At 38.2% G+C, this 27,193-nt stretch overlaps 4 protein-coding genes across 6 annotated transcripts; 3 read left to right on the forward strand and 1 right to left on the reverse strand.

Annotated features, from left to right (window-relative positions):
• The first annotated feature begins 813 nt into the window (after window positions 1-813).
• Window positions 814-2,710, forward strand: LOC137741171 (uncharacterized). The gene is made up of 4 exons (XM_068480980.1): window positions 814-1,561; window positions 1,677-1,766; window positions 1,900-1,967; window positions 2,297-2,710. Exons 1-4 carry the CDS (start codon window positions 851-853, stop codon window positions 2,448-2,450), a joined length of 1,023 nt encoding a protein of 340 aa, XP_068337081.1. The 5' UTR covers window positions 814-850; the 3' UTR covers window positions 2,451-2,710.
• Window positions 2,711-6,485: 3,775 nt separating this feature from the next.
• Window positions 6,486-12,396, forward strand: LOC137739551 (E3 ubiquitin-protein ligase SPL2-like). 3 transcript variants are annotated; one of them, XM_068479161.1, is made up of 6 exons: window positions 6,486-6,899; window positions 6,997-7,098; window positions 10,405-10,575; window positions 10,659-10,780; window positions 11,449-11,568; window positions 11,832-12,396. In XM_068479161.1, exons 1-6 carry the CDS (start codon window positions 6,552-6,554, stop codon window positions 12,109-12,111), a joined length of 1,143 nt encoding a protein of 380 aa, XP_068335262.1. In that variant the 5' UTR covers window positions 6,486-6,551; the 3' UTR covers window positions 12,112-12,396. The 3 variants fall into 3 exon arrangements, with proteins under 3 accessions (XP_068335262.1, XP_068335260.1, XP_068335261.1); XM_068479159.1 differs by lacking the exons at window positions 10,405-10,575; window positions 10,659-10,780; window positions 11,449-11,568; window positions 11,832-12,396 and adding exons at window positions 7,214-7,384; window positions 7,483-7,604; window positions 8,447-8,566; window positions 9,043-9,391 and having other exon boundaries at window positions 6,489-6,899; XM_068479160.1 differs by lacking the exons at window positions 6,486-6,899; window positions 6,997-7,098 and adding exons at window positions 9,332-10,083; window positions 10,178-10,294 and having other exon boundaries at window positions 11,832-12,395.
• Window positions 12,397-14,930: 2,534 nt separating this feature from the next.
• On the forward strand, window positions 14,931-17,526 carry LOC137740367 (E3 ubiquitin-protein ligase SPL2-like). The gene is made up of 6 exons (XM_068480241.1): window positions 14,931-15,461; window positions 15,551-15,652; window positions 15,772-15,948; window positions 16,050-16,171; window positions 16,611-16,730; window positions 16,983-17,526. The coding sequence occupies exons 1-6, from the start codon at window positions 15,108-15,110 to the stop codon at window positions 17,272-17,274; spliced, it is 1,167 nt and encodes a 388-aa protein (XP_068336342.1). The 5' UTR covers window positions 14,931-15,107; the 3' UTR covers window positions 17,275-17,526.
• A 3,771-nt stretch (window positions 17,527-21,297) lies between these two features.
• On the reverse strand, window positions 21,298-22,957 carry LOC137738780 (protein NODULATION SIGNALING PATHWAY 1). Its single transcript, XM_068478253.1, has one exon. The coding sequence runs from the start codon at window positions 22,951-22,953 to the stop codon at window positions 21,298-21,300; it is 1,656 nt and encodes a 551-aa protein (XP_068334354.1). The 5' UTR covers window positions 22,954-22,957.
• Between the last annotated feature and the right edge of the window lie 4,236 nt (window positions 22,958-27,193).

The following is a 27,193-nucleotide window of genomic DNA, read 5'->3' on the forward strand; positions in this document are numbered from 1 at the left end:
CATAAACGTAGAGAGTTGTTAGAGTTGCACAATGTACTACTATTATACAGATCATATCAAGATCTCAACCGTGTTATAATATTTTAATCAATTTACATTTGTGCTTACTCTAAATAAACTTTATTTATCACCTACCACATCCTTCATTAATTGAATTATTATTATTTTTTAATCCATTAATTGGATTATTTGGTAGTTAATAAATTAATTTTGCCAGGAGTTGTTAGAGTTGCACAATGCACTACTATTATACAGATCATATCAAGATCTCAACCGTGTTATAATATTTTCATCAATTTACATTTGTGCTTACTCTAAATAAACTTCATTTATCACCAACCACATCCTTCATTAATTGGATTATTATTATTTTTTAATCCATTAATTGGATTATTTGGTAGTTAATAAATTAATTTTGCCACTTAGTATTATGGTCTAGTGATATTCATCTTCACTTGTAAGTGAGAGGTCTTAGGTTCGATTCTAGCTAAAGGCGAATTTAAAACACATTACTATTAGCCAATTGTTAGGCTAAGCACATCCCCCTCCCTCTTAGTGTAGATAATATTGTTTGTCAAAATAAATTAATCTTTGTTAATTTGTTGAGGATTAGAGTATTTCTGATAAAATACTTAGTTGTTGACTGCAATGCCTCTTGACTTTGTATCGCATGATAAATGCATGAGTATTTTATGAATTTACATGCCTTAATCTTTACCACGATCCCTTTTTTTTTTTAATTAAAATCCCATGTTATAATTTATATAATTATGTTAAATTTAATCAATTCAGTAACCTCTCTCTGCCACAAAAACTAGTGATTTCCTTGGTCTAATTAATCATCATTCCCATGGCTTTCCAAAAGTTTTGGAATGCTCTCTTCTTCTACCTCTCAACCGCATCAACAATTTTCCACACTCTCTCATCTTTTTTCCTCAAAACCAACTGGGATCTAGTGTTCTTCAAACTCCCAGATACTCTTGTAGCTTTATATTTCAGGCTATGTGGTCTCTCTCCTTGTACAGTCGACGTTGACGACCAAACCACCATGCACTTCTGGACTGCCAACCACCGGCGGTTTGATAAACCCAGTCTCGTTCTGGTTCACGGCTACGGAGGCAATTCTCTATGGCAGTTTGTGTGTCATGTGGGTGCCTTGTCCAGGAAATTCAACTTGTACGTGCCGGATTTGCTGTTCTTTGGGAAGTCTTACACGAACCGGTTGGACCGGAGCGAGGTATTCCAAGCGAAAAGTGTTGTGGACGGGTTGAAGAGATTGGGTGTGGACCGGTTCTCGGTTTACGGTCTGAGCTACGGTGGGTTTGTGGCGTATCGGATGGCTGAGATGTATCCGGAGACGGTGGAGAAGGTTGTGATTGTGAGTAGTGGGGTAGTGTGGACGGATGAACAGAAGGATGAGCTGTTGAAGGTGGAATCAGATGCTTTGGAGACTCTTTTGCCAAGAAGTCCACATGATCTACGGTTGTTAATGAACCGGTCTTTGTACAAGTATGATGTTTTCAAGTGGGTTCCTGACTTTGTCCTCGGCAGACTCATCAAAGTATAGTTTTTCTGTCAAACATTGTTCGAAGTGTTTTAATTTATTTACAAAACGCTTTCAGTTTTTGTTATTGGAAATAAATTTCCCAATCTTATAGAGCGTGACATTTTTATAGGCCAACAATGAACACAGAAAGGAGAGAATGGAGCTACTTGAACACTTGGTGGCCAAGAAACAAGATTCAAACCTTCCTATTCTAACTCAGGTAACAAGAGCTTATACGTTTAATCTTTTTTTTTTAATCCATTCGTCCAAAAATTTAAGGTTTTAATTTTCATGAACGCAACTTCTGGCTTCCAATTTGTAATTACAGTTTTATTTAATTTAATTATGTGAAGGAAACGCTAATAATTTGGGGCGACAAAGATAAAGTCTTCCCATTGTTCTTGGCCCATCAGTTGCAAAGGTACATAATTTGATTGTTTATTATTTTATTTTTTGAGTTAGGTACATAATTATAAGTTGTTGATGTTCTAAGAAGGGGTTTAAACAAGGATTTATTTTTCTAATTATCTTATATAATTACGGATTTATTTGCTTGAATCACACGATGGTGGCCAGGGGAAGCTGAAATACAGTCTTCCCGGCTCTCGAAAATGTGGGCTGCCGTGGCGAAGCAATCGGCTAGTCCTTTTTTTTTTCACAAAAAAAAAAAAAAAAAAACAAGGGATTTGTTTGGTTTAGTTTCAATATACATGGTACTTACAAAGCTTCTTCTATATATGCTTCTTCCAGGCATTTGGGTTCCAAATCAAAATTAGAGATAATCAAGGACACAGGTCATGCAGCAAACTTTGATTCACCGGACACAGTCAATGCATTGATAAAATCATTTGTTTTGGATGGTTATCCCCCCAATATTATTGGAATTCCGATGGAGGTCAAATGAAAAAGTCTCATCGAAACATGGTTTATTGGTCACAGGCTATACGGTTTAGAATAATACGTTGTTTATAAAGTTGTCGTTGGAGTGATTACGCCATACTCGGAGATATATTTCCGTTTCAGTATCTCACTCATCCCGCTTTGTAAAATTTCATGTATTGGTTGTGTGTTGGCTTGAGCTTAGGGTCTGGAACTAATGCAAGGCAGGAGAAGCATGAATTTGCTGTTATCCATAATTTCGGGAAAATGTCTTTATTGTATCGACAACCAAACAATAAGGTTTGGTATTATGAAGTATTAAATATTAATTGTTGGAATGAGCAATTTTCTATATGAACAATGGAATGAAATGGACATTCTACTTAACTAAATATTATCTTCATAATAAAATAAAAAATAAAAAAACTGAGTATTATCTTAATGTTGGAATATCACATAGTGGATATAAAATTGAATTCAGAATTTTATAAACCCTAAAGCTAACTTGAGTTAATTCCATCTCCTAAAAGGTCAAAAGAAGTGCAAGTGGTGTTACCGTACATTGTTTTTCATTTTTTTCCTCTCAACATATCATATCATATATTAACAAACTGGTTAATTTTTTTTTTTTTTTTTTTTGAAACAAGAAAATAAATTAAAGAGAAAAACCTCGAGTACAACCGTTCCCTATAGAATCAAACTGAAAAGCATGAAGAGCAAATGAAGGAATACAATGGTCCCAAATATGATAATCAATAATAAGAAGGCCTTGGCGAGCGAAGGCATTCGCTACAAAATTAGCCTCTCTAAAAATTTGTTTCCAGTCAATGCAATCAAAACTGGTCGCCATCCCATTTTTACACACTCCTTATTAATTTTTATCAATTGATTTTCTTCAATTTATCTGATCTGATGGTCGAAAATTAAAAGGGTATGTGAAAAGTAAAATAAGGTGTGTGAATATCACACCCCTTACACAAATCTCTCGTGTTTGAGACAAACACCCTCGAAGGTATCAAAACAATAATAAAAAATAAAAAACCCCTAGCAACCAACCCTCTCCAAGCACCCTTCCCCTCAAGGTTCTAAAAAACACTAGACGCTAATCGGGCTGGGGCCTAGTGCTTAGGAGGCTATGCGGGCGCCTAGGAGGTCTAGGGGGATTTAGGTAAATTTCTTATATATTTTATGAATTAATTAAATTTACTATATCAAATGTAAATAATTATTGACTAATATGTTATTTCTTATAGAAGAACATACATATGTGAATGTTTTATGTTTTATGTACATATATAATTTGCTTGCCTAGGAAAAAAACAAAATATTATCTAAATAATTTATATAACATATAACATATATATATATATAAAATATATATCCCAAACTTTTAAAAATATAAAAAGTCCACAAAGTGGGTGGTCTTCATTATTAAAACCATCAGCACCTTTAGACCAAAAAAAAAAAAAAAAAACCATCAGCACCTCACCTCTTTCACATCACCCGTTCACCACCTTGGGTCCATGGTTTCAATATAAAATATATATTTGAGATCCCAGTCCATCAAAACCATCATCGTCCATGATTTTGATAATTAAAGGGAGTATTAATGAAAGGGGTATGGGTCAACAAATATTTAATAAAAAACCATCCGAAAATGTCATTTAACCAAAATGGTTCAAGGTTTAATAAAAAACCATCCAAAACTATTGCCCACCTTTTTCATGCCCTTATCGTCTTCTTCCTCGTCATCGTCCTCATCCTCATCCTCTTATCTGCACCATGAACAATTTATAGTGTTAGTATTTTATTCCACTTAGATCCAATAAGGACCTGCGGTCCCGATGATGTACGTACATGTCAGGCGTCTGTAAATAGGGGAAAAAAAAAAAACCAAAACATAAAACTGTTTATGGAGAACCCAAAACATAACATTGTTTCTGGAAAAAAAAAAATCAGATACAATGTTTGTTTTTTCTGTGCACAAACAAACACTGTATCTGGAAAGAAAAAAACCAAAATCCAAAAACAGTGACTTAAATTCCAGAAACAATGACTTAGATTCCAGAAACAGTGACTTAGATTCCAAAAACAGTCTATGTTTTAACCTTTGATTGTTTCTTTTCTTTCATGCATGAGTTGATTATATTTAAGAAACATGATGCTTATTTTGCTTTGAATCCAAATACAATGAATTTCACTATTTCTTTTCTAGCTTACATTTAAGAAACAGTGTGTCTATTTAATTTGGATCCAGAAACAGTGACTTAGATTCTAGAAACAGTAACTTAGATTCCATAAGCAGTGACTTAGATTCCAGAAACATTGTTACTTAAAATCCAGAAACAGTTAATTTTTACAGTCTAGAAACAGTGAGCCGGCGTTATTATTGAATAACATGCAGATCTCAAATTTATTTTCTGGAGAAACAAACGATGAACTGCACTAACAAAGAAAATTTGAAAAACAGTACCTTGAATACTTTATGAATAATAACGACAATCACGTTTCAACGAAATAATACAAAATATAAATTAAATAGCATGAGGATCTATATTTTTGTTTCAAAGAAAAAGAAGAAGGTCTGCAAAACAACGATGAACTCATTAACGATGAAAATCTGGAACTCAACCTAAAAAAGTTAGGGGTAAAATCGACAAATCATAATTTATTATAGTTAGGCCATTTTTAGTTGGACTACTTTAATATGGGCATTGTACTAATCATTAAACAAAACTTATAACATGGTTTTTTATTAAAACTAAAACTTTCAATTCTTTTTCATTAGTTTTCCTATAATTAAAACCATCAGCTTTTCCTTGGATTTGAGATCCCAGTCCCTGCCCTCACATATTGAAATGTTTCAGACTTTCAGTCTCTCTCTTTTTCTCTCTTCGCACTCTTTCTTCCCTCATCTTCACAGACGAGTTGCAGAACAAACCACATATTGAAATGTTTAATTGTCTCTCTCTGTGTCTCTTTTTGCACTTTCTCTTCCCTCATCTTCATAGAGACGAGTTGCAAAAATTCGCCGGTAATCTCTCTCTCTCTCTTCCCTCATCTTCACAGAGACGAGCTGCAAAAATTCTCCAGAGCTCTGCTACTACGTACGAGATCAAAAGTTGTAGATCTGTTGCGAAAATTGTAGCAAATTTGAGATTTGCAACGAGATTCAAACCACCTAGATTGCCGCCTAGCCTGCCTCACGGCGCCTAGGTGGCCGCCTAAGTCCTCCCTGCCTAACTGAATGTTTTGGTGTAAATCGGGTCGGAGCTCTTCCGCCTAGCGCCTAGGCTAAATTTTAGAACACTGCCTCCCCTCACTGCCTCCCCCCACTGATTTGCCATGGCTTTTGGCAAACCACATGCTAAAGCGCGTCCTAAAGGAGCGCATGGTAATGGGTTTCTCTACAAAAAGTTGAAAATTGTTTCTTTAGGAACTAGAAAATAATTCTGCTTAAAAGTGGTTTTGCTATTGACACTTTTATTCAAATCACAACGATTATAAATAGTGTGCTTCCTAAACAAACATTGAAAAGTTCTTCTCTAGAAAGCTTTGAAAAATGCTTTAAACATGTAAGCACTTCTACATAAGGGCTAACAAAAATGTTTTTGATTAGCTGAGAACATTTTTAGTCATTTCAAGGACAACGTACAAGTTTGGGCATCTCAATTAGCAAGCATCAAACTTCTAAATTAGCCTTGACATAGCACTTATTTTTGTGCTTTTGGCTGAAACAATCCACTTTTAATACTTGGATGCTGAAATTTCAGCAATAAAATGTTAAAAGTGGATCATTTTAGCTAGAAGGCAGCTTTACCGGCTTAGTTGTTTGCTTCGCTTGTTTGGGTTTGCTTTTTGTTATTTTTTAAATATGGGCCTTGTTTTGACAAAAAAAATTATGGGCCTTGCTTATTGAGACGTATCAATCCTTGAGGCCCAAAATAAAAAATACAAATTGCCACCAGTCCCTTAAAAGTCGTCATTGTGCGCTAAATTACAAAATGACCCACGGTCTTTGAATTAATCTACTAACCGCCAAAGTTCCAAACCACCACCCCACCACCCCACCACGTTCGCTTTCAACACACACTTCCGAATGTAAAACCAAACGACAACCACCGTGATGTCGTCGCCAGTGCCAGACAATGTCTTCGTCTCCCAAGTCTCCCGATTCGTCCTCTCCTGGGACGGCGCCGTTCTGGGCGTCTCCCTAGCTTGCGCCGCCGTGCACTCCGTCCTCAATTTCACCTCCACCTCCTCATCCCTAAGCAAGCTCCGTGATGCCCCCGCCGTCAAAGTCTCCGATCTCCGCTCAATCCTCCCCCTCGATCAATCCGACAAGCTCGTCGTTGTACGCGGCACCGTCGAAGCCAAGTCCGCCGTCGACGACACGTGGACGAGCCTCAAGTCCGGCGTACTCATCTCTAAAGAAACAAATCACAGAGCCGTCGTCGTTGACAGTACTAAAACGGTGCGTTTGCTTTCTTTCATGGCTCAGAAAATTCAGTTTCTGTTATTTCTGGCGGTGTGTTTGGATGAAAAATTGAATTCAGAATTGGTTTGTGCAGTGTATAGTTCAGGAGTGGAAGGGCTTAATCGGATGGTCGTCTGATTTGAGAGCGATAATTTGGAGGTATTGGAGAGAGCACGAATCCAATTTGGTCAGAAGGGTACTCGAATGCCTTAATTTTTCAGTATTTTCTGTGAATTTTGATGGTAATTTAGTTTACTTGAATGCATTAAATTATGAAAAGAAATGGTAATTTTGATTTCATATTTGTGTAGGTTCCCTTCGTTCTTGTTGATGGTGATCAATGGCCGATTCGGGATATTGTGGTTGTGAATGTGGAAGGATCAAGGCATCCTTTACCTCTTACGATAGCTTATCATCATTTGCAACCCGTACATGCTTCTCCCTATTCTTTCTTGGAAGCACTTTTTGGCACTAACTACCCTGTGAGTTTTGCAAGTTTTTGCTCTCAATGTGCTTTTTAGCACTGGAGTTATTTACTTTAGCGTTCTTTAGCTTATCAATTTTTGTTTCCGATTTGAAGGTTGCTTTCCTCAACGTTGAGAAGATTCTTCCGGTGGGAAAGGAGATTAGTGCTGTAGGTCTCTGCAGTTTGAGAAATGGAGTCCCGGAAATCAAGTCCTGCAAGGATCTTCCCTATTTTCTGTAAGTGGGTTTATTCTTCAGCATGTTCTCTTCCGTATTGTAGTCGGATATGAGAAAAGTCATTATTTTACTCTTGGCGAATACTTTCGGTGTCTACGACTTCTTTTTTTCGGTGTTAATATGTGTAGGATTTGTGATGAGGATGATTGACGTCAACATTGCTACCATTCCAGTTTAATGGTTGTTGAATAATATGATATACTAGCTATGATATTAGATGCTTAGATTCCCTAACTAGTCAGTAGTAACTTAAATTTGAACAGTCTGGTATAACCTTCTCTCTCTCTCAGGAGTGTTTCCATCTTTGAAATATCTAAAACCACTACGAAAAGCTTCTCTCTCTCAGATCAGTTGCCACTTTTTTCACGAAGCATGACGTGCATCCTAAGATGGATTAGATTAACAATAATTATTGTTTTATTGGGTAAGTAAAGGGAAGATTTTGATTCTGCCAATGTGTGAGGATGAAGAGAAGGCACAGCAAGTGGGTGATAAGAGAAGAGAAAGAAATAGAAAGATAAGCGTAAAAGCTTCCAGTAACTTCTTGTTTATTCTATCATAATGTATCAGTTTAGCAGTGCTCTCATCCGTTATAAAATCTGGTTCCGGAACTAAGTTTCAGTCTTGTCATCTAGAGGAGAGAAATATTATAGCTTTTTATAACTTTCATTAATTTGTTTCGAAGATTCCAGGTTTTTTTTATCGATAATATGTGGCTGTAGAAAGTCCATTTTGCCCGAGTGCCCTATCTTATCTATACTCCTTTTTTTTTTTTTTTTTTTTTAATTTTCAGTCAGAAGCGTATTTATACTGTATTTTATCTGATATTGTATCTTTTGCAGCTCTGAGATGTCTAAGGATGAGATGGTTGCAGATCTTGCATCACGTGCAAAAATGCTGTTCTGGGTTGGGATTGTTCTTGGTTCAATGTCAATTGGAGTCCTTGGTTATGCTGTTGTGAGGTATATATTTTCCTTGAAATGTTAAACTCCTTTACCCTATTCTGCTTGCATCTTCCTGTTCAATCTTGATAGGTAGTAAATGTCTCTAGGCTGGTAACAAGGACAACATTTTGTAACGTTACTGAATTTCCTCAGGTTCCATTTAACCATGTTGACTTCTGAATGTTCAGTTTCTTTTAACATCTCTCTCATATGTCTTGCATTGCTAGAGATATCCTTTAAATGGTGTTTAACTTAACTTTCATTGTCAAGGAGCGGTGGAGAAAGGAAATTATGTTCGGTGAAATACAGGAATGCATGACATGCATCACGAATATTTTTTTTTTCTTTCAAGATTTGATATTACAACTTCTGTAATTACAAAATTGTCGCATACTTGATGTTTGAATTTAAGAGACGAACTGGAAATGGTTAACCAATGATGATCACAGCGATCTGAAATGAGTTTCAAGAAACTGATTAACAAATTGTTGCAGGAATTGGAATAGATGGAAAGTGGAGAGGCAACAACGGCAGTTACAGCAATCAAGCCGGGATGCTGACAGCAATGCTGAAGCTCAAATTGAAGAAGAGGATGCAGGAGATGTTCCAGAGGGGCAGTTGTGTGTCATATGTCTGACGAGGAGAAGGCGGTCAGCATTCATTCCTTGCGGGCATCGAGTTTGTTGCCACCCGTGCAGCATATCAATCGAACGGGATGTAGCACCAAAGTGTCCTGTTTGTCGGCAGGAGATCCGCACTTCGCTGCGAATATATGATTCTTAACATGTCTAGTATTAGGAGAAACTGTGGCGTGTTCGGTGTATATAAAAGTTGAAGTAGATTCATCTCGTGTGTACATATGAAGCTTTATGCGAAGCGTATGCCACTGTCCTTATTGGTAATTTCGGGCCACATAGTAAACATCAGTTTCTTGACGGTTGCGGTACTTGACACGAACGCAAATACAACACGATTCACAAACTCGATTGTGAGCGGAGAGAGTTTGACTTCGGGACATGAAGAAAACTTATCCCATCTAGTCCTATCCTATCCAATCCTCTATCTCAAACAACTGCATTTGTACAACCTGGTTGGTAAAAGTGAAACTTACTTGCATTGGTGTTGCAAAATTAACCGCCAAACGCACATCATTAACATAACCGAGTGTCAGAAACCAAACGACAACTACCACAATGTCGTCGGACAACAATGCCATCATCTCACTACTCTCGCAACTCGTCCTCTCCTGGGACGGCGCGGTTTTGGGCGTCGCCCTCGCTTGCGCCGCCGTGCGCTCCGTCCTCAACTTTACCGCCGCCTCCTCAGCCCTAAGAAATATCCGTCAGGCCCCAGCCGTCAAAGTCTCCGATCTCCGCTCAATCCTCCCCCTTGATCACTCGGACAAGCTCGTCGTTGTACGCGGCACCGTCGAAGCGAAGTCCCTCGTCGACGGCACATGGACGACCTTCAAGTCCGGCGTACTCGTCTCCAAGGATACAAATGACAGAGCCGTCATCCTTCAGAGTACTAAGACGGTGCGTCTTTCTTTCTTGGCTCAGAAAATTCAATTTCCGTGATTTCTTGTGGTGTGTTTGGATGACAAATTGAATTCCAAATTTGTTCTTCCAGTATATAATTCACAAGTGGAAGGGTTTTATTGGATTCTTTAATTTGAGATCGATAGTATGGAGGTATTGGAGACACTGGAAAGACTCGGAAGAACACCAAACGAATTTGGTTAGAAAGGTACTCGGTTGCCTTAATTTTTCAGTATTTCTGTGAATTTTGACGGTGATCAAGCTTATTGTGCATTAAACTATGAAAAGAAATGGTAATTTTGTTTTATATTTATGTAGGTTCCTTTCGTTCTTGTTGATGGTGATCAATGGCCGATTCGGGATATGGTGGTTGTGAATGTAGAAGGATCAAGCCATCCCATACCTCTTACGATAGCTTATCATCATTTGCAACCTGTAAATCCTTCTCCATTTTCATTCTTGAAGGCACTTTTCGGCACTAACTACCCTGTGAGTTTTGCAAGCTTTCGCTCTCATTGTGCTATTTGCTTTGACGTTCTTAATCTTATCGATTTTTGCTTCCAATTTTGAAGATTGGTGTCCTCACTGTTGACAAGATTCTTCCGGTGGGAAAGGAGATTAGTGCTGTGGGTCTATGCAGTTTGAAAAATGGAGTCTCGGAAATTAAGTTCTGCAACGATCTTCCCTATTTTCTGTAAGTGGGTTTGTTCTCCATCATGTTCTCTTCAGTTTTGTGGTCGGGTATGAAAAAATCATTACTTTTAATCTGCCAAATACTTTCTGGTGTTGTGTCTAGGACTCTCCCTTTTCGGGGTTATCTGTCTTGGATTTGTTAAATGGTTGATTGCTTAAATGCTGCTACCCTTCCATTTTAATGGTTGTCAAACTGTATGGTTTACTAGCAATCAATCCTAGTGTTTTCATCTTTGAAATGTCTAACGCCACGCTAGCAATCCTACTAGCACTAATGCCCCTATTACTGCTTTGCAATATATACAGTCAGGATCAGGGGCACTTTTTGAACAAAGTATAACACAGCGAGTGAGAAGTTTTTAATTTTGTTCATCTGGATGATTGGGTGAGGGTGAAGAGAAGACACAGCGAGTGGGGGCACCGAGAAGAGGGAAATTTTCTTTTATAATGTATCAGTGCAGTGGTACTGTCACCCTTCATAGTAGCCGGTGCTGGATTTAAGTTCAATCCTTTTATTTTTTCTTTTCCTTTTCTTTCCGTGATTGATAATATGTGGCAGTAGGAAGGGTCATTTTACGCTTGAGAGCCCTAAAGATTTTTTTTCTGTTTTTAATTTTCTGTCAGAAGCGTATTTATACTGTATAGTATCTGATATTGCATCACTTGCAGCTCTGAGATGTCTAAGGATGAGATGGTTGGAGATCTTGCATCAAGCACAAGAATGCTGTTCTGGACTGCATTTGTTCTTGGTTCAATGTCAATTGGAGTCCTTGGCTATGCAGTTGTGAGGTTAAACTTTTCCCTGAGATGTTAAATTCTTTTACCCTATTCTGCTTGCAAATCTTGATAGCTATTAAATGTCTCTAGGCTGGTATCATGGACAACTTTTTATAGTGCTCTGAATTTCCATGGTGTGTGTAATATCCTATTGATCCTTAAACGGGTTTCATTTGATAATTTCTTTTCTCCACCGGGCCTGGACAATGAAAATGGTTTTTAACTTAACCTTCATCGCCAAGGAGCGGTCCTAAATTTCCGGTCTTTTGTTTCAGGAATTGGAATAAATGGAAAGTGTGGAGGCAACAAAGGCAGTTACAGCAATCAAGCCAGGCTGCCGACAGCGACGCTGAAGCTCAGAGTGAAGAAGAGGATGTTCCAGAGGGACAGTTGTGTGTCATATGTCTAACGAGGAGAAGACGATCAGCATTCATTCCTTGTGGGCATCGAGTCTGTTGCCACCCCTGTAGCATATCAGTCGAGCGGGACATAGCACCGAAGTGTCCTGTTTGTCGGCAGGAGATCCGCACTTCACTGCGTGTATATGATTCGTGACATGGGTATTATAGTAGTAGGAGAAACGACGTGTGGGAATTTGCGTCTGGGGTTAAGTGGTAGAGTTGGAAGGAGTACGGTTTAGGTATGCTCTGGTGTGTATAAAAGTTGAATTAGATTCAGCTTATACGTAATTTTGAAGCTTTAAGCGTAGCTTACGCCAATGTTTTAATTGGCACTGACTACTTTGAGTAAAAAGCTTTAACCATTGAAAATATATAGAAGATGACCCTCCAAGGGGTGTAATTTTTTTTTACCAAATTGCCTTCCAACCGAATTACCAATTGTATTATATTAAATTTGGACTCAAATTTTGTACCAAGTGGAAATGACATGCTATTTGTAGTACATCTTCGGTATGATAATTTTATCCAAAATCATTATACCGTACCTACACTATATAATATTATTTATTATATTTTTACAATTATATGTATTGTAACTACTATTAATTAAATTGTACATAAAAATTCATTTAATACTACGGTCTAGTGATATTTCTCTTCATTTGTAGATAAGAGATCTTTAGTTCCAATCTCGTGGATGGTGAATTTGATACCAAATCAGGTTGTCCATTGTATGGCTTAACCGAACTCCCTTCTTCACTTAATGTAAAATCTATTGTTGTACTAAAATAAAAAATAAAATAAAAAAGGACTAAAAAGATATTCGTATTCGGTCCAAAAAATAGCTCATTAACAAAGTGGCAATCTCGTTACCATACCAATTGAAATATTTGGTACACCGGATATCGAAAGTTTGACATAATAATAGTAATAAATTTTGTCATACCAAAAATTTGTTATGATATATCCGTACCCAATTTTTTTTTGGAAGATAAGAGGTAAATTCAATTACCAACAAGAAGCTTACATAAATAGAGGCCCAAATACACATAAAACACAAGACAAAAGATGGGCCCCCAAAAAACAACCACAAAAGCCCAGCTTATGGGATGAGCCGACAACAGAAAACATTGAACGAACCCTAGTTGCCAGGTTCTCTTGCCACTGCCGAAGCACTTCCTGACAACCACAAACCAGCCTCCTTGTAACCGCTAAAGAAGAAACCAAACCAAGCCCCAAACACAAACTGAGAAGTTGTCATTGTCCTTAATCAAACCCCACAAGGAACCAATTTGCCACCAGCAAGGGAATAAACTCGGGAAGGAAACCAGTGAGACCACTGGCAACAGTGTCGAGATCAACACACAAGTGGAAGGTGGTGGTGTGAACACCCGAGCCTGAGCTCTACGCACCTTCCTATAAAGCCGTGAACAACGGTTGAACAAAGTAATGGTAGATCAGATCACAGGTGGAATCGAGAGAGGGCAAAGCCAAGTGGGAGGGGAAGAAGAAGAAGCAAGTGGACGCATGGAGGGGGAAAGACAGTGGAGGGGAGGATAAGAGGGAAATCGAAAAAAGGGATTTTCCGATTGGAGCAAAGCACGGCTAAAATTGGGGCACATGGATTGGGAAATGGAGAAACAGCAGGGGGAAAAACAGGTGTGAAGGGAAAGGGGTTGCCACCGACCTTGGCCAAAGCTAAGGTCGGTGGCTAAACGAGGTGCCAGAGTTGGAAGCACTCAAACAAAGTTGAGAAAACCTCTCACACAGAGAGAAGAGCTCTCACTAAACGAGAGAGAAAATCTATCGGTACCCAATTAAGCCCCTGACGTTAGAGTAAACTCATTTGTGTTATACAGTTCTTTTGTTGAACGATAGCGATGGTGGAAATGCCAAGAGTTCTTGAGCTTCCCATTGTTAGTACAATTCTTGTAATTTTTTTTTTTTTTTTTTTTTTCGTTTCTGGTTTTGAAAGATGGTCTGCTTGTTGGAGAGAAGATTCGAAACTGTTGCCAACAACCGTTGGCTAAGATGGTAATGATTGTTCTTCTAAGTTCGAATATTTTTATCGTCAATCTCTTTGATGAGCGATTTGTATAAATTAAATTGGCCCAATTAAAACATAACAATAATTGCCGTTAGTGTTATGATCTAGTAATACTTTTTTACTTAAAAATCAAAAATATTAACTTCAAATCTAGTATCTATATTATTCTATCAAAATTTTCTAATTAATTAGGTCATCTCCAACCGAAGGATCCAGAGGGCCAAAAATAGCCTGAAAACCGTATCTAATCGAAGGCTAGACCAAAGAACTCGTGGGCCCCATTGGACAAAAAAGGCCCAAGGGCCAACCGGCTGACCCAACTCAGTCAGCCCCGGGCCGGGCCATAATTTTTATTATTCATGTTGGTTATATCCGACAACATTGTACCTATTCATGTCGGTTATATCCGACAACGTTGTACTTATTCATGTCGGTTATATCCGACAAGAATGGTAGGCCAAACTTTCAATTACAACGACTAGCTGACGTCAGTTACCGTTTGATTCTTTTTTTTTTAGGGCCAATTTTTTTTATTTTTTGAATTTAAAAATTTTAAGTTAATGTTGTTTTTAAATTTAATTTGTAGTTTTTAAATTTAAGTTGTAGTTTTTAAATATAAGTTGTAGTTTTTTAATTTAAGTTGTTGTAGTTTTTAAATTTAAATAATAAATTATGTTTGGTCTTATGGCCTTTTAACCTTCGATTGGAGACGATTTTTTATGACAGGATTAAAACGAGCCCTATGATCCTCGGTTAAAGATGAAGAAAAATATAATCCTGTACTGTTCAGTAAAATATTAATATTTTAAAAAACCAAAAAATTAAAATCAGCTATCTGACTAGCCTTCGGCCTTAGGACTTCACAATGTCCTTAAATGAGAACATGAATTAAAGTTGAACCGCCTCAAATGCGCACAACTAGTCAAAATGGCGAATTACACCCATGTCTCCGATTAAATCTACTAAAAGACCACTTCCCGAAAACTCTCTCACCGTCTCTCCTCCAGCCCGGCACTCCACCAGTCGCGGCGCCAAACCACCACCTTCTCTTCTCACACCGTTTCCCCTTTAATACATGTAGAACCCAAACGACAATCATCGCAATGTCGTTGCACGAGCGAGCGGTAATCAACCTAGTCTCCCAACTCGCCCTCTCCTGCGACGGCGCTGTTTTGGGCGTAGTCCTAGCGTGCGCTGCCGTGCGTACCGTCATCAAGTTCGCCTACACCTCCTCAGCCCTGCGCAAGCTCCGTAACGCTCCCTACGTCAAAGTCTCCGACCTCCGCGCAATCCTCGCCCCCGACGAATCTCAGCCCTCAGATGCAAAGCTCGTCGTCTTACGCGGCACCGTCGAAGCCAAGTCCGCCGTCGACGGCAAGTCGAATAGCCTCAAGTCCGGCGTATTCGTCTCTCGGGGAACAAAGAACAGTGCCGTCGTCGTTCAGAGAACTCAAACGGTGATTTTTGATTTCTTTCGTTGCTCAGTAAATTTAATCTTCGTTTTTGTTTGGAGGAAACTGAATTGGAAATTTCAATTTTTGTAAAGTGTGTTTATAAGGATCGGAAGAACTTCATCGGATTTCCGTTTGATTTGAGAAGTTTAATTTTGAAGCCTTGGAGAGAGCAAGAATCGAAGGATTTAAGAACGGTACTGGAATTGCTTAATTATTTTCAATATTTTCTGTGAATTTCCATGGTTATTTTAAATTTATTTGATTGCATAAAATTTAGAAATTAAAGGGTAAATTTTGATTTCTATTGGTGTAGGTTCCTTTTGTTCTTGTTGAAGGTGGTCGAAGGAGGGTTTCGGAATTTGTTGTTGTGAACGTAGATGAATCAAGACATCCCTTACCTCTTACTACAGTTTATCGTAATTTTCATCCTGTTAATGCTTCTCCCTACAAATATAAACTCGTTGATGCACTCTTCCGGCATGAATATCCGGTGAGTTTCGCTAGTTTTGCCTTGCATTGTGTGCTTCTTAGGATCCTAGTTATTTGCTAATCGCTTTATAATGGTGTCATTTTTTGTTTCTGGTTTGGAAGATTGGTTTTCTTGATGAAGAGAAGATTCTTCCATTGGGAAAGGAAATTACCGCTGTCGGTCTCTGCAGTTTAAAAAATGGAGTGCCGGATATCAAGTCGTGCAAAGATCTTCCCTATTTTCTGTAAGCGAGCTTCTTCTTGAGCGTGGTCTCTTGAACCTCTATTTTTCAGTATTGCCGTCGGATATGAACATTACTTACTCTGGAAAATGCGTTCTCTATCCTGTTAACGGTCGTCAAATAGTATGGTATATTAGCTAGGACAACAGTAACTTCTAGTTTATTCGGTCGTAATATATATCTGCAGCAGTGCTCTCATCCATTGGATTTATTTTGTGGCTAAAACCTTGAAATCGGATTTAAGTTTCAGTTCGGTCATCCAGGGGACAAATATTCAGTTGTCAAATAATATATATTGCTTTACCTTTTTTATTTTTGTGTTGAAGATTCCAATTCTCAGCTGTTGTTTTTCGTTTTACCTCACTGTTTGATAGTATGTTGCTGTAAGAACGTGAGTTTATTTATTGCTCGACTTCTGTGAATGATCTTGCGTCTTTTACAGCTCTGAGATGTCTAAGGATGAGATGGTTGTAGAACTTACTTCACACACAAGAGTGCTGTTCTGGAGTGGGATTGTTCTTGTTTCAATGTCAATTGGAATCCTTGGCTATGCTGTTTCGAGGTACACATTTCTTTCCAAATGTGACATTCTTTCATTCCATTCTACTTGCGAGTTCTTGTTCAATATCGATAGGGCTAGTTGATGTTTCTAGGCCGATGTAAAGGACAACTTTTTACAGTCCACGGACATGAGTTGTAGATCTCATACTCACCCATTATAATTTAAGAGATGAAATTGAAATGGTTAAACACTGATGAACACATTGATCGGAAATGTGAGTTTCGTTAAACTGATTTACATGTATTATTTCAGGAATTGGGATAAATTGAAAGCGTGGAAGCAAGGAAGGCAGTCACAGCAATCAATCCCTGCTGCTGACGGCAATCCCGAAACTCAAATTGAAGAAGAGGAGGAAGTAGGAGAGGTTCCAGATGGACAGTTGTGTGTCATATGTCTGATGAGGAGAAGGCGATCGGCATTCACTCCTTGCGGGCATCGTGTTTGCTGCCACCCGTGTAGCATATCAATCCAACGGAATGTAACACCATGCTGTCCTGTTTGCCGGCAGGATATCCGCGCTTCAGTGCGAATATATGATTCTTAACGTCGGTATTCTAGTATTGGGAGAAACTATGTGAGGGACTGTTCCTCTCGGGTTAAAGTGCTAGAGACTAGAGCTCAAAGTAGTATAGTTTACGCATGTTTTGTGTGTATAACAAAGATACTAATTTATGTATTTTGTAGTTTTGAAAAGGAAAATTACACTAATTTCTGAAAATTGTTAGTTTTTTTTCTGCTGGATTGAAGACCCTAACCATTGAAATTATGGGAGTCCCACATCCATTGAATTCTGAAAGTCTGGAGAAATGAAGAGAGAGAATAATCCTATTGGGTCTTGAATTATGTTTTGGGCTTAAATTAAGTTAAAATTTATAATCGGGCTATAAATGGACATAAATTGGGTTTCATAATTAAATATCTAACATAAATAAATAAATATTTATTTAATTTGGTCCGGTTCGATTTCTGAACTAAGAAAACCGAGATCGAACGAGCCATTTTAGTTCGGTTCGCTTTTTTATATTCAGGTTGATTTCTTTTGGCTTTGGTTGGATGTTTGGTTCGATTTTTTTCGGTTTTCGGTTTTTTAAACCCTTACACTGTATATTCAACTGAGTTTTTTTTGTTACAATTGAGTTTTTTTTATAAAAATTGACATTTTTGAAACTAGGGATTAAAATTTAGCTATCAATGGTAAATACTCGGATTAGTGTCACTCATAACTCGATTTCGACACATTAAACACGCTCAGCTAATGTGATATACATTTTTATGGGTTAGAACAATAGAATAATTATACTAAATTAATTTTATCTCAACTAAGTATATGTATAGGTGATATGCTTTAGTTTGAAAATTAAAACAAAAATTAGACCGCCTCAAAGCATCTCCAAAGGAGATGTCAAAATGTCTAAATCTGCAATAACGATAATAAAAGATAACAATAATGTTTTCCAACCGAGAAGCCAAATTTGATGTAGCATGACATGGAATTACATCTCTCATTCTTGCTGACAAATTTGATAGCACCTTCAAAAGAAATTTAATTAATTTTTAAATCCTTATTATTATTATTTTTTTATTGATTTGAAGCATTGCTTTTTTGTTTCTTTTCATTACCATTGCAATATTTAATATTTTTATACTTTTTAATTCATTTTCTTTTATTCTCAATGCAAAGAAAATAAATATAAATTTTTGTTTGATGCTTAAAATTTGACATATCGGGTGGAAATTAAAATTTTAAAAGATGTCGAAATGTCATGTACACTTTCAAATAAATTTTAGGTTTGAAATTTGACATCTTGAGATAGTCTCAAATGAGCACAAGTTGTCAAACTGGTCAAGTACCAGATCACCAACGGTGTCTGATTAAATCTACTAAAAGACCACTTCCCGAAACCTCTCACCGTCATTCCTCCAGCCCGCCAATCCATGAGTCACCGCGCCAAACCACCACCTTCTCTTCTCACGCCGCTTCCCCGGCCATGTAGAACCCAAACGACAATGCAATGTCGTTGCACGAGCGAGCCGTGATAAACCTATTCTCGCAACTCGCCCTCTCCTACAACGGCGCCGCTTTGGGCGTGCGCCGCCGCGCGTACCGTCATCAAGTTCGCCTACACCTCCTCAGCACTGCTCAAGCTCCGTAATGCTCCCTACGTCAAGGTCTCCGGACTCCGCGCAATCCTCGCCCCTGACGAATCTCAGCCCTCAGATGCAAAGCTTGTCGTCGTTCAAAGAACTCAAACCGCGCGTTTTCGTTTCTTTCGTTCTCAGTAAACTGAATCGGAAATTTCAATTTTTGTAAAGTGTGTTTATTAGAGGCACGGATAGTTAGCTTTGTTGGGAATCCCACATCGCTCACGCAAGGGTTCTTTGTGCTGTTTATAAAACCTGTTGGAGAACACTGTTGTGACACCACTGGACGAGGCGGTTGGGCCATATTTCTGTAAAAAGAATTAGGCCCAGGAAAGTCCCCGGGCCCACTATCTGCAGAGATGCAGGCCTGGAAACAGGTAGCCTCCGTACGCTTGGAGTCTTATCGCCCTGTGCGATGGGCTGAGACACGTGTGGAGCCTTTAGGCTTCAAGCCCGGAGTAATCTTGGCCGACTGAACAGTTATTCGCTTGGTCCATTGGACTAACTGAACGGGGCTTACGTTTCAGTGGTGTCAAATTTTTTACATTATTTTTCGATTGAAAATGATAAATTACACTTTGTTTTTTACTTATTCAATATAGCGGTGAGAAAGAAAAGAATTGTGTGAGAAATTAAAATATATGTGGAAATCACTTAGTCAATTTTTTTATATTATTTTTCGATTGAAAATGATAAATTACACTTTGTTTTTTGCTTATTCAAGATAGCGGTGAGAAAGAAAAGAATTGTGTGACAAATTAAAATATATGTGGGAATCACTTATTGATTAGTTTGGATGTACTTTTAAAACGATTGAAAACTTTTTAGAGAAAATATTTTTGGATTTCAAAAGTACTTATGTTTTCTATTTTGCAATTATTCCTGTAATGTGCAATCCGATTTTCAGTCGATTGAATAGTAGATTTGTAGTTGAATTGAGATTGGCGATTAGTACAAGATTGAAAATCTCTCTTTCACGCAGCTCGTGCTTTATTGATTTGTTTGGATTTATTTTTAAAACGACTGAAAACTTTTTAGAGAAAATATTTTTGAATTTCAAAAGTACTTATGTTTTCTATTTTGCAATTATTCCTGTAATGTGCAATCCGATTTTCAGTCGATTGAATAGTAGGCTTGTAGTTGAATTGAGATTGGCGATTAGTACAAGATTGGGCTCGTGCTTTATTGATTAGTTTGGATGTACTTTTAAAACGATTGAAAACTTTTTAAAGAAAATATTTTTGGATTTCAAAAGTACTTATGTTTTCTATTTTGCAATTATTCATGTAATGTGCAATCCGATTTTCAGTCGATTGAATAGTAGGCTTGTAGTTGAATCGAGATTGGCGATTAGTACAAGATTGAAAATCTCTCTTTCATAGCTTGTGCTTTATTGATTAGTTTGGATGTACTTTTAAAACGATTGAAAACTTTTTAGAGAAAATATTTTTGGATTTCAAAAGTACTTGTGTTTTCTATTTTGCAATTATTCATGTAATGTGCAATCCGATTTTCAGTCGATTGAATAGTAGGCTTGTAGTTGAATCGAGATTGGCGATTAGTACAAGATTGAAAATCTCTCTTTCATGCAGCTTGTGCTTTATTGATTAGTTTGGATGTACTTTTAAAACGATTGAAAACTTTTTAGAGAAAATATTTTTGGATTTCAAAAGTACTTACGTTTTCTATTTTGCAATTATTCTCGTAATGTGCAATCCGATTTTCAGTCGATTGAATAGTAGCCTTGTAGTTGAATCGAGATTGGCGATTAGTACAAGATTGAAAATCTCTCTTTCACGCAGCTCGTGCTTTATAGTGAACGAATGAGAAGGATCAAATATGATTATCATCTTAATCATGACTTTTCACCCGTGCACATGACATACATATATAGGTAAAGCTAGAGAAAAATCGGGTATATTATTTCGCCAATTTGAAAACTATTTCATCTTTAGTTTGTTTCCTAAAGATAGAAGAAAAATATGTGGAAGAAATTAACAATGAAAAAAAGATAAAGGGATGGATGAGAAAGAAACGAAGGAGATCAAACAAATTTGGAAGAAAATAGCTTCAAATTAGTTTCCGTTTTCATTTTGTGTTTCACTCAACTCATTTCATCCACATTCATTTCATATTTCTTCCACCATCCTTCTTCCTTCGTCCCACACGTATACTACTTGAACCCAAAATAAGAATTAAAAAGTTCAGAATTTGTAGACCACTCCACAGATGGAGAAGTTAAAAGAGAAGAAATCAAGCAGATATAAAGCTAGAACACTAAATTGCAAACACACCCAATCTTAAATTTGAAAAATAATAAATACACTCGTATCTAATTATGTCCGTTGTTTTCGTTTAATTAAATACGATAATCAGGAATAAAAACAGCAAAGTTCATAAAAAATTAAAAATAGAACCACCTATTTTAATTGTTGCCTTCTCTCTCATGAGGCTTCCACAATGAACAAAAAGATACAGGCTGCCCCTTCCACCACAACCCTACACACCCATCCTTCTCATCCACCTTCATCTCCCAATTACTATCATACTTCCTCAGCAAGGCTCTTCCTCCATCAATGGCATCCTCCCCAAACACCTCCCCCACAAACCCTACCCTTCTCATCCTCTCACCCCACTTCTCCTTCCCCTCATTCATCTCCCCACGGTTCGTCAGTGCCTTCGCCGCCTCCCCTTCCATCACCCTCCTCTCCTCGCTCTCCCGCCCTTTGAATGCCACGCTGGTCGAGTCCAAGAACCTCCACAAGTATTCCACCTGCCTCGAAAACCCCGTCGCAAAATCCCCGCAGTTGTTGCAGCTGCACTCCATGTTGTTCTCGCTTAGGATCACCCCCTTGGGCTCCATGCTCCTCAGGGACTTCAAGAACTCGGTTCTCTCATCCGGGGTGTTGTGGTTCAGTTGGTGTAGCCTGAATTGCACGCAAACGATCAGTGTTTCGTCATTGGAGGCGTCGATCAGTTGAGCATTCAGAGTTTTCAATGGCTGATCGTCGAGGCGCTTAATTTGCAAATTGATGTTCATGTACTTGGCGAAACTGAGGAGTCTATTGGAGAAATTGTCACCGGGAGGACCTACTGCAAATGGGGTCCCTCTGTTTTGGTTGTTTTCAGTGCCGGCGATAACTGTGATCTTGACCAATGGCGGAGGGCCGCCTGGCCGGTGAGTCAGGGCCTCGAGCAGAGTAGGCCATTGCATACCATGAGACACACCGACATCGACAATGTGAAGGGTTCGAGTTCGATCAAATTCTTCCGCAATAAGTTGGAGAATTGAAGAGTTCGCAATGTTATTTGGAAATGCAAACCATGGACTCACCTCATAGAATTTCATCAGAGATTTTTGGAAAAATCTTGGTTCTGTGGAAGTGAAAGTAACCGGCGCCGCTGAGGCAGAGCCGTTAGGGGCAGAGGAGGAGGAGGAGGACAGGTGCTGATTCAGCGCATGGAGCCCGTGAGCTGCCAAGCGGTGGTTGGCGTCGCCGGTGACTGAGGCAAGCTCGTGGAGAACGAAGAGGAGGTGCTGGACACGTGTCGAATTCCCACCTGTGATGGCTGAGGCACAAGGGTTTAGCAACTGCTCTGCCCACCTCCCTTCCTTGCTATTACCGTTATTACAGTTATTCCCCGTACCCTTGGCTGTCCCTTTTTTGTTCCCATTTGATTTCTTAACTGGTACCACTACTACCTCTTCACCTGATTGGTTCCCCGGGACGGCAGGATTGATCGGACGGCCGTGGTGGTTCTTCCGATCAATGTGTTGCTCTTCCAGGGACGCCTTTCGCTTCTTAGATGAATCGGTAGGTGACGGATGATTCAAATTGGAGGGATTTGGGGGCCCTGTGGTGGTTGTTGGGATTGAAATGCCAGTTGGGTTGTTGAGACAAGTAGGATTTGTGGTGGGATGAACAAGATCATGGTTCTCATCCCACCATTGAAGTCCTCCATCGATGTCATTTGAATGGTAAGGATCATCCCAGAAAGATGGGAAGAAAGTGACTGAATCTTCAAGCCAATCCAAGATATGATCTGAAGTGGAGTTTGGCTCTGGTTGTTCAGTGGTCATTGTGCTTGAGAATTTCAGAAAGGGAAGAGGAAGTGAAGATGATGAAGAGAGAAAAGGGGTTTCTTAAGGTAGGTGACAAAGTTTTTTTTTTTTTTTTGGTCAAAAGGTGACAAAGTTTGATCATTGACCAAAATAGATGAAGGTATTTTATGGGAGCTTTCATACCCTCCAAGTTCTGAATGATTTTCAAAATGATTCACGAAGTTTCAATTTTTTCGTATTGCACCATAATGTTTTGAAGTAATATCAATTTATGCTTTTGATGTAATTGATTATATGATCTTTCATTAAATTGATTTTATGATGGGAGTGGAACCATGACTATGAGCTGACGTGACCCACATTTGCACCACATTGATAGAAAAAAAAAACCTAAAAATCCTAAAAAACTCGACGTAGAGTTGCGTCTTCTCTTAAATCGAAGCTTTGTTTTTTAAAATGACAATCAATCAGATCAAATCGTGCAAGGTATGTCATCTCAGATTCAGACTCCACGTATCGCGCTTTGTCAATTTAATGAAGGGTTAAATGTTCAAATAGACGAAATATTTGAATTAATACAATTTCAAAACTTCAGGGTGCAATGCAAGAAATTTAAACTTGTTGACACATTTTAAAAACAAATTTATAGGATCAAACGTTAAATGTGTTAAATGTTAAATTAATGGATTAAGGCAATGGGGGTGCATGAATGAGACAAAGGAAGGCATATTGTAATGTGGGGGTGTGCTGTTAATTTGGACGATGTGATGTTTGATTAGGGATAATGAACTCCAATTAAGTAATTAACCCTTATGTGTCTTGGGTGGTTAACTTACTCCTTGGCATGTCTTGCCAATTGAGATCCACTAATTACGATTAGAAATAGAGATGAAGTTGCTTTGAAAATGTGATTAGGGTTGAATTTAAATAGTATGCAGACGGCAGATAATGGTTCAAAAGAATTAAAAATTTTAAACACTTTGTTTGCTACTGGTTTGTGTTCTTGGAGAGATTGTTAAACATGTTTGGTTTTGTCCCTTCGACAAGGTGGACCTTTTCTATTTGATTTGTTAATAATAATGTTTTAATTAAATCTAATGGTGATGTTGTGTGGTATTTCTTGTTGACACAAGAGGACCAATTAGCTAGAGAGTTTGAGTTGCTGTGCCTCCCTTTTCTGCCGACTCGAATTCAATCCTCTTTCTTGGCAGTTACCACCTCTTTTTCTGAGAAAATGTAAAATAAGGACGGAATGTGACAACTTTAAATAGAGAACGTAAGAAAGGGAAGTGGATTAACTAGCCCCCCAGTTGATATGATTCTTGTTTTTAGATTTTGATAACTAAGTTCTTTCTTCTTCATTGTATCCCTGCATCACCGTCGTCGGGCTACCTCGTCGTTGGTGGCCATCTTCGACGTTGGGCAGAGTCCGCCGCCTACACTCGGGTTCTCTCTCTCATGTTGGATCAGAAGATGTGATATTTTTTTTCATGAATATATTCAGTGGTTGTTGCCCTCTTTGATAACATATTGATTGAATATTGATGACATATTAACTGAACACACTTTCATGAATGTAAGTTGTAACTATTCATACTAAATAATAGTGATTGTTGCCCTCTTTGATGACATATTGATTAAATATTGACGACACATTAACTTACTTTTATATTTGTAAGTTGTAACTATTCATGCTAAATAATTTTAAACCAATTGTAAAATAAAAAAAATCATAATTAACCGTCCAATTTATCGGGCGACTTAAACATTTCACATTGTATCCCCACTTTTGATCCCCTCGTTGTAAAAGCTCTCCCAACTGACAATGTTTGGAGAGGCCCTTGATCTTGTGTTGTTTGGTATTCAGTTGATAACAACTTAAGGTTTTCAATGAATGAAACTATATTACTTAAAAAATAAAAAAATAAAAATCCAAGAAGGATTCTAAACAACATATTAGCACTGCCTCTTTTTTATTTTGGGTGAAAGTAGAGCAAAATTATGCGTGATTAGCTCTTTGTTAATAGTCACGTGCGAGACACCTACTCTTCCCAAAGGAAAAATGACATTGCACCTTGAAACCCTCGCCCCTCCCCTCTCTACTAAATTTTATTAATATCTAAATTATATATTAATAAAACCCTATTTGTCAACTAAAACCCCAGCAAATTACCACTCTAACCCTCTCACCAGAACTCAACAAAAAAAAAAAAAATGTGGACAATTTAGTATACGCATAGCACAAATTTTACTGTTTTTTATAACATCACAACCATGTAAATTACCACTCTACATTCCCCACGTTCTCCTACCTTTTCTCTTCCCTTTTTTTTTTTTGTCTTTTTAATTTTTGAGTTGTCATCCATGCTCATTCAAAATAAGTCGTACTAAAATAAAAAACAAATTTAGTTGCACCCTTGAAGCGTGTGTGCCGATTGCTAGTAAGAATTATAAAAAAGGTACATGTAAGGAGACTAGGCCAACACCATCAAACAGTCAAGGAAAACGATAAGTAGGAAAAAAAGACAAATTGCATGTATGAGCAATGACTGCAAATGATAGGATAATAGACCACCAATGATAAGAGGCTAGCAAGTAGGCGACCTGGTTGCCTTCCCGATAGATATGTGTACGAAAAAAACTCATCTGACGAAATCATGAAACTGTTGACAGAGCCTTATATAAGCAATGTTGAACCAAAGTGGAATCAGTTCCAATCCAAAGGTGTTTCCAGTCACAAACCCATGCGACACGAACTGCCTCAATAAAAGCTAAATTAAATTGTCGCTGTCACCGAACTCACAAATTCTGTACAAGAAGCAAATAGCGCCAAGGACTTGGCCTTCACTGGTATGAAAATCGCTTCCAAAACTCGCACACTCATCAGAATAAGAGCCATACATATTCACCTTAATCCACCCCAACTGCGAAAGATGCTAGTGAACAGGGGGCCGAAGCCAAGAGCGGCGAAATACCTAGCAATGAGAAAATAGGCAAAAAGTAGAAGGAAGGTGCCGGCTAGAAAAACATATTGAAGACGAATCCCGAAAACAGTCCGTAAACCAATGCTTAGCATATTCTGAAGGAACCAAATGCCCCAAATAAAAGTACAAAGTAAAACGATCCAAAGCTTACGAGTTGATCTAGAGAAAGCCAGCAAGGTAAGGCTATGAGAAGACAAATCTTTTAAACCTAAGCCCCCCAAATGTTTTGGACGACAACAAACTCTCCAAGAATCAGGATCCCCCGACCAAAAGAAATTACAAATCCAACTGAACATGATTCAGTGAAGACGAGGCCAAACATAAACCTGAAAGCTGTAGATAAGCGAACTCTAAATCACTGACAAGATAAGCTGTTGATGACCCGCTTGGGAAAGCATATGACTCTTCCATGCTGACAGTTTGCACCTGACTTTATTGGCAATGTCTTGGAAGAAACTTCCCAGAGGACGACCTTGAAAAATGGGGACAACCAAATATTAAAAGGAAGAACCTAAGCCAATATCAAGAAGAGTAGTGCTATCCACAAACCAATCTTTACTTCTTACTCATTCCTCTCACTTTTCGGGTCATATCGAATGAATGAAGAAGATGAATGACAAAAAATTAACAAGGATATGTGGAAGGTAAAAATGAGCATGAATAACACTATCCTACCAAGAATACCCAAGATGGAACACTTTTTAGGTTGAGCATACTTCCCTAAGAAAGCCAAAGATTTCTCTTTGTTAACTTGCCGGTTAATACAACGATCTAGTCATATTATTTTCACTTCTAATTGAGAGGTCTAAAGTTTGAATCTCGTAAATGACGAATTACACTAAATAATATTTAGAACCCCTACTCTGAACTACGATGATTATTTTCTGGGTTGGGCTGCTAGAAAGTAGTACATCTTGCTGGATTAGCAAACTCCTCCTCAAGTTGCTCTGAATTTTGTGAAAGGCTTAAACCCCTTGTGCTTTTTGTTTGGACCTAGAATCGAATGGCCCGGTTTCTGGGAAACATGAGACGCCTCTTACCAGCCCTTCAGTCTGCCATTGCATGGACCAACTGGAACTTGAATGAAGCTCTGCAGTAGTGGTCAGCAGCAACATCTCACGAGGCGATGCTGCTCAGTGAAATCAAAAGTTCCTTCACAATGATCGAGCTCATTTGCCATTTGGTTATAAATAGGATTCTTTAGATATTAGCCCATGGAACGCTTATTTTCTTGACAAAAACCCCATCTTATTTTAGACATCCGAATAAAACCC

Source organism: Pyrus communis, chromosome 7 (assembly GCF_963583255.1).
Source record: "Pyrus communis chromosome 7, drPyrComm1.1, whole genome shotgun sequence".
Classification (NCBI taxonomy): domain Eukaryota; kingdom Viridiplantae; phylum Streptophyta; class Magnoliopsida; order Rosales; family Rosaceae; genus Pyrus; species Pyrus communis.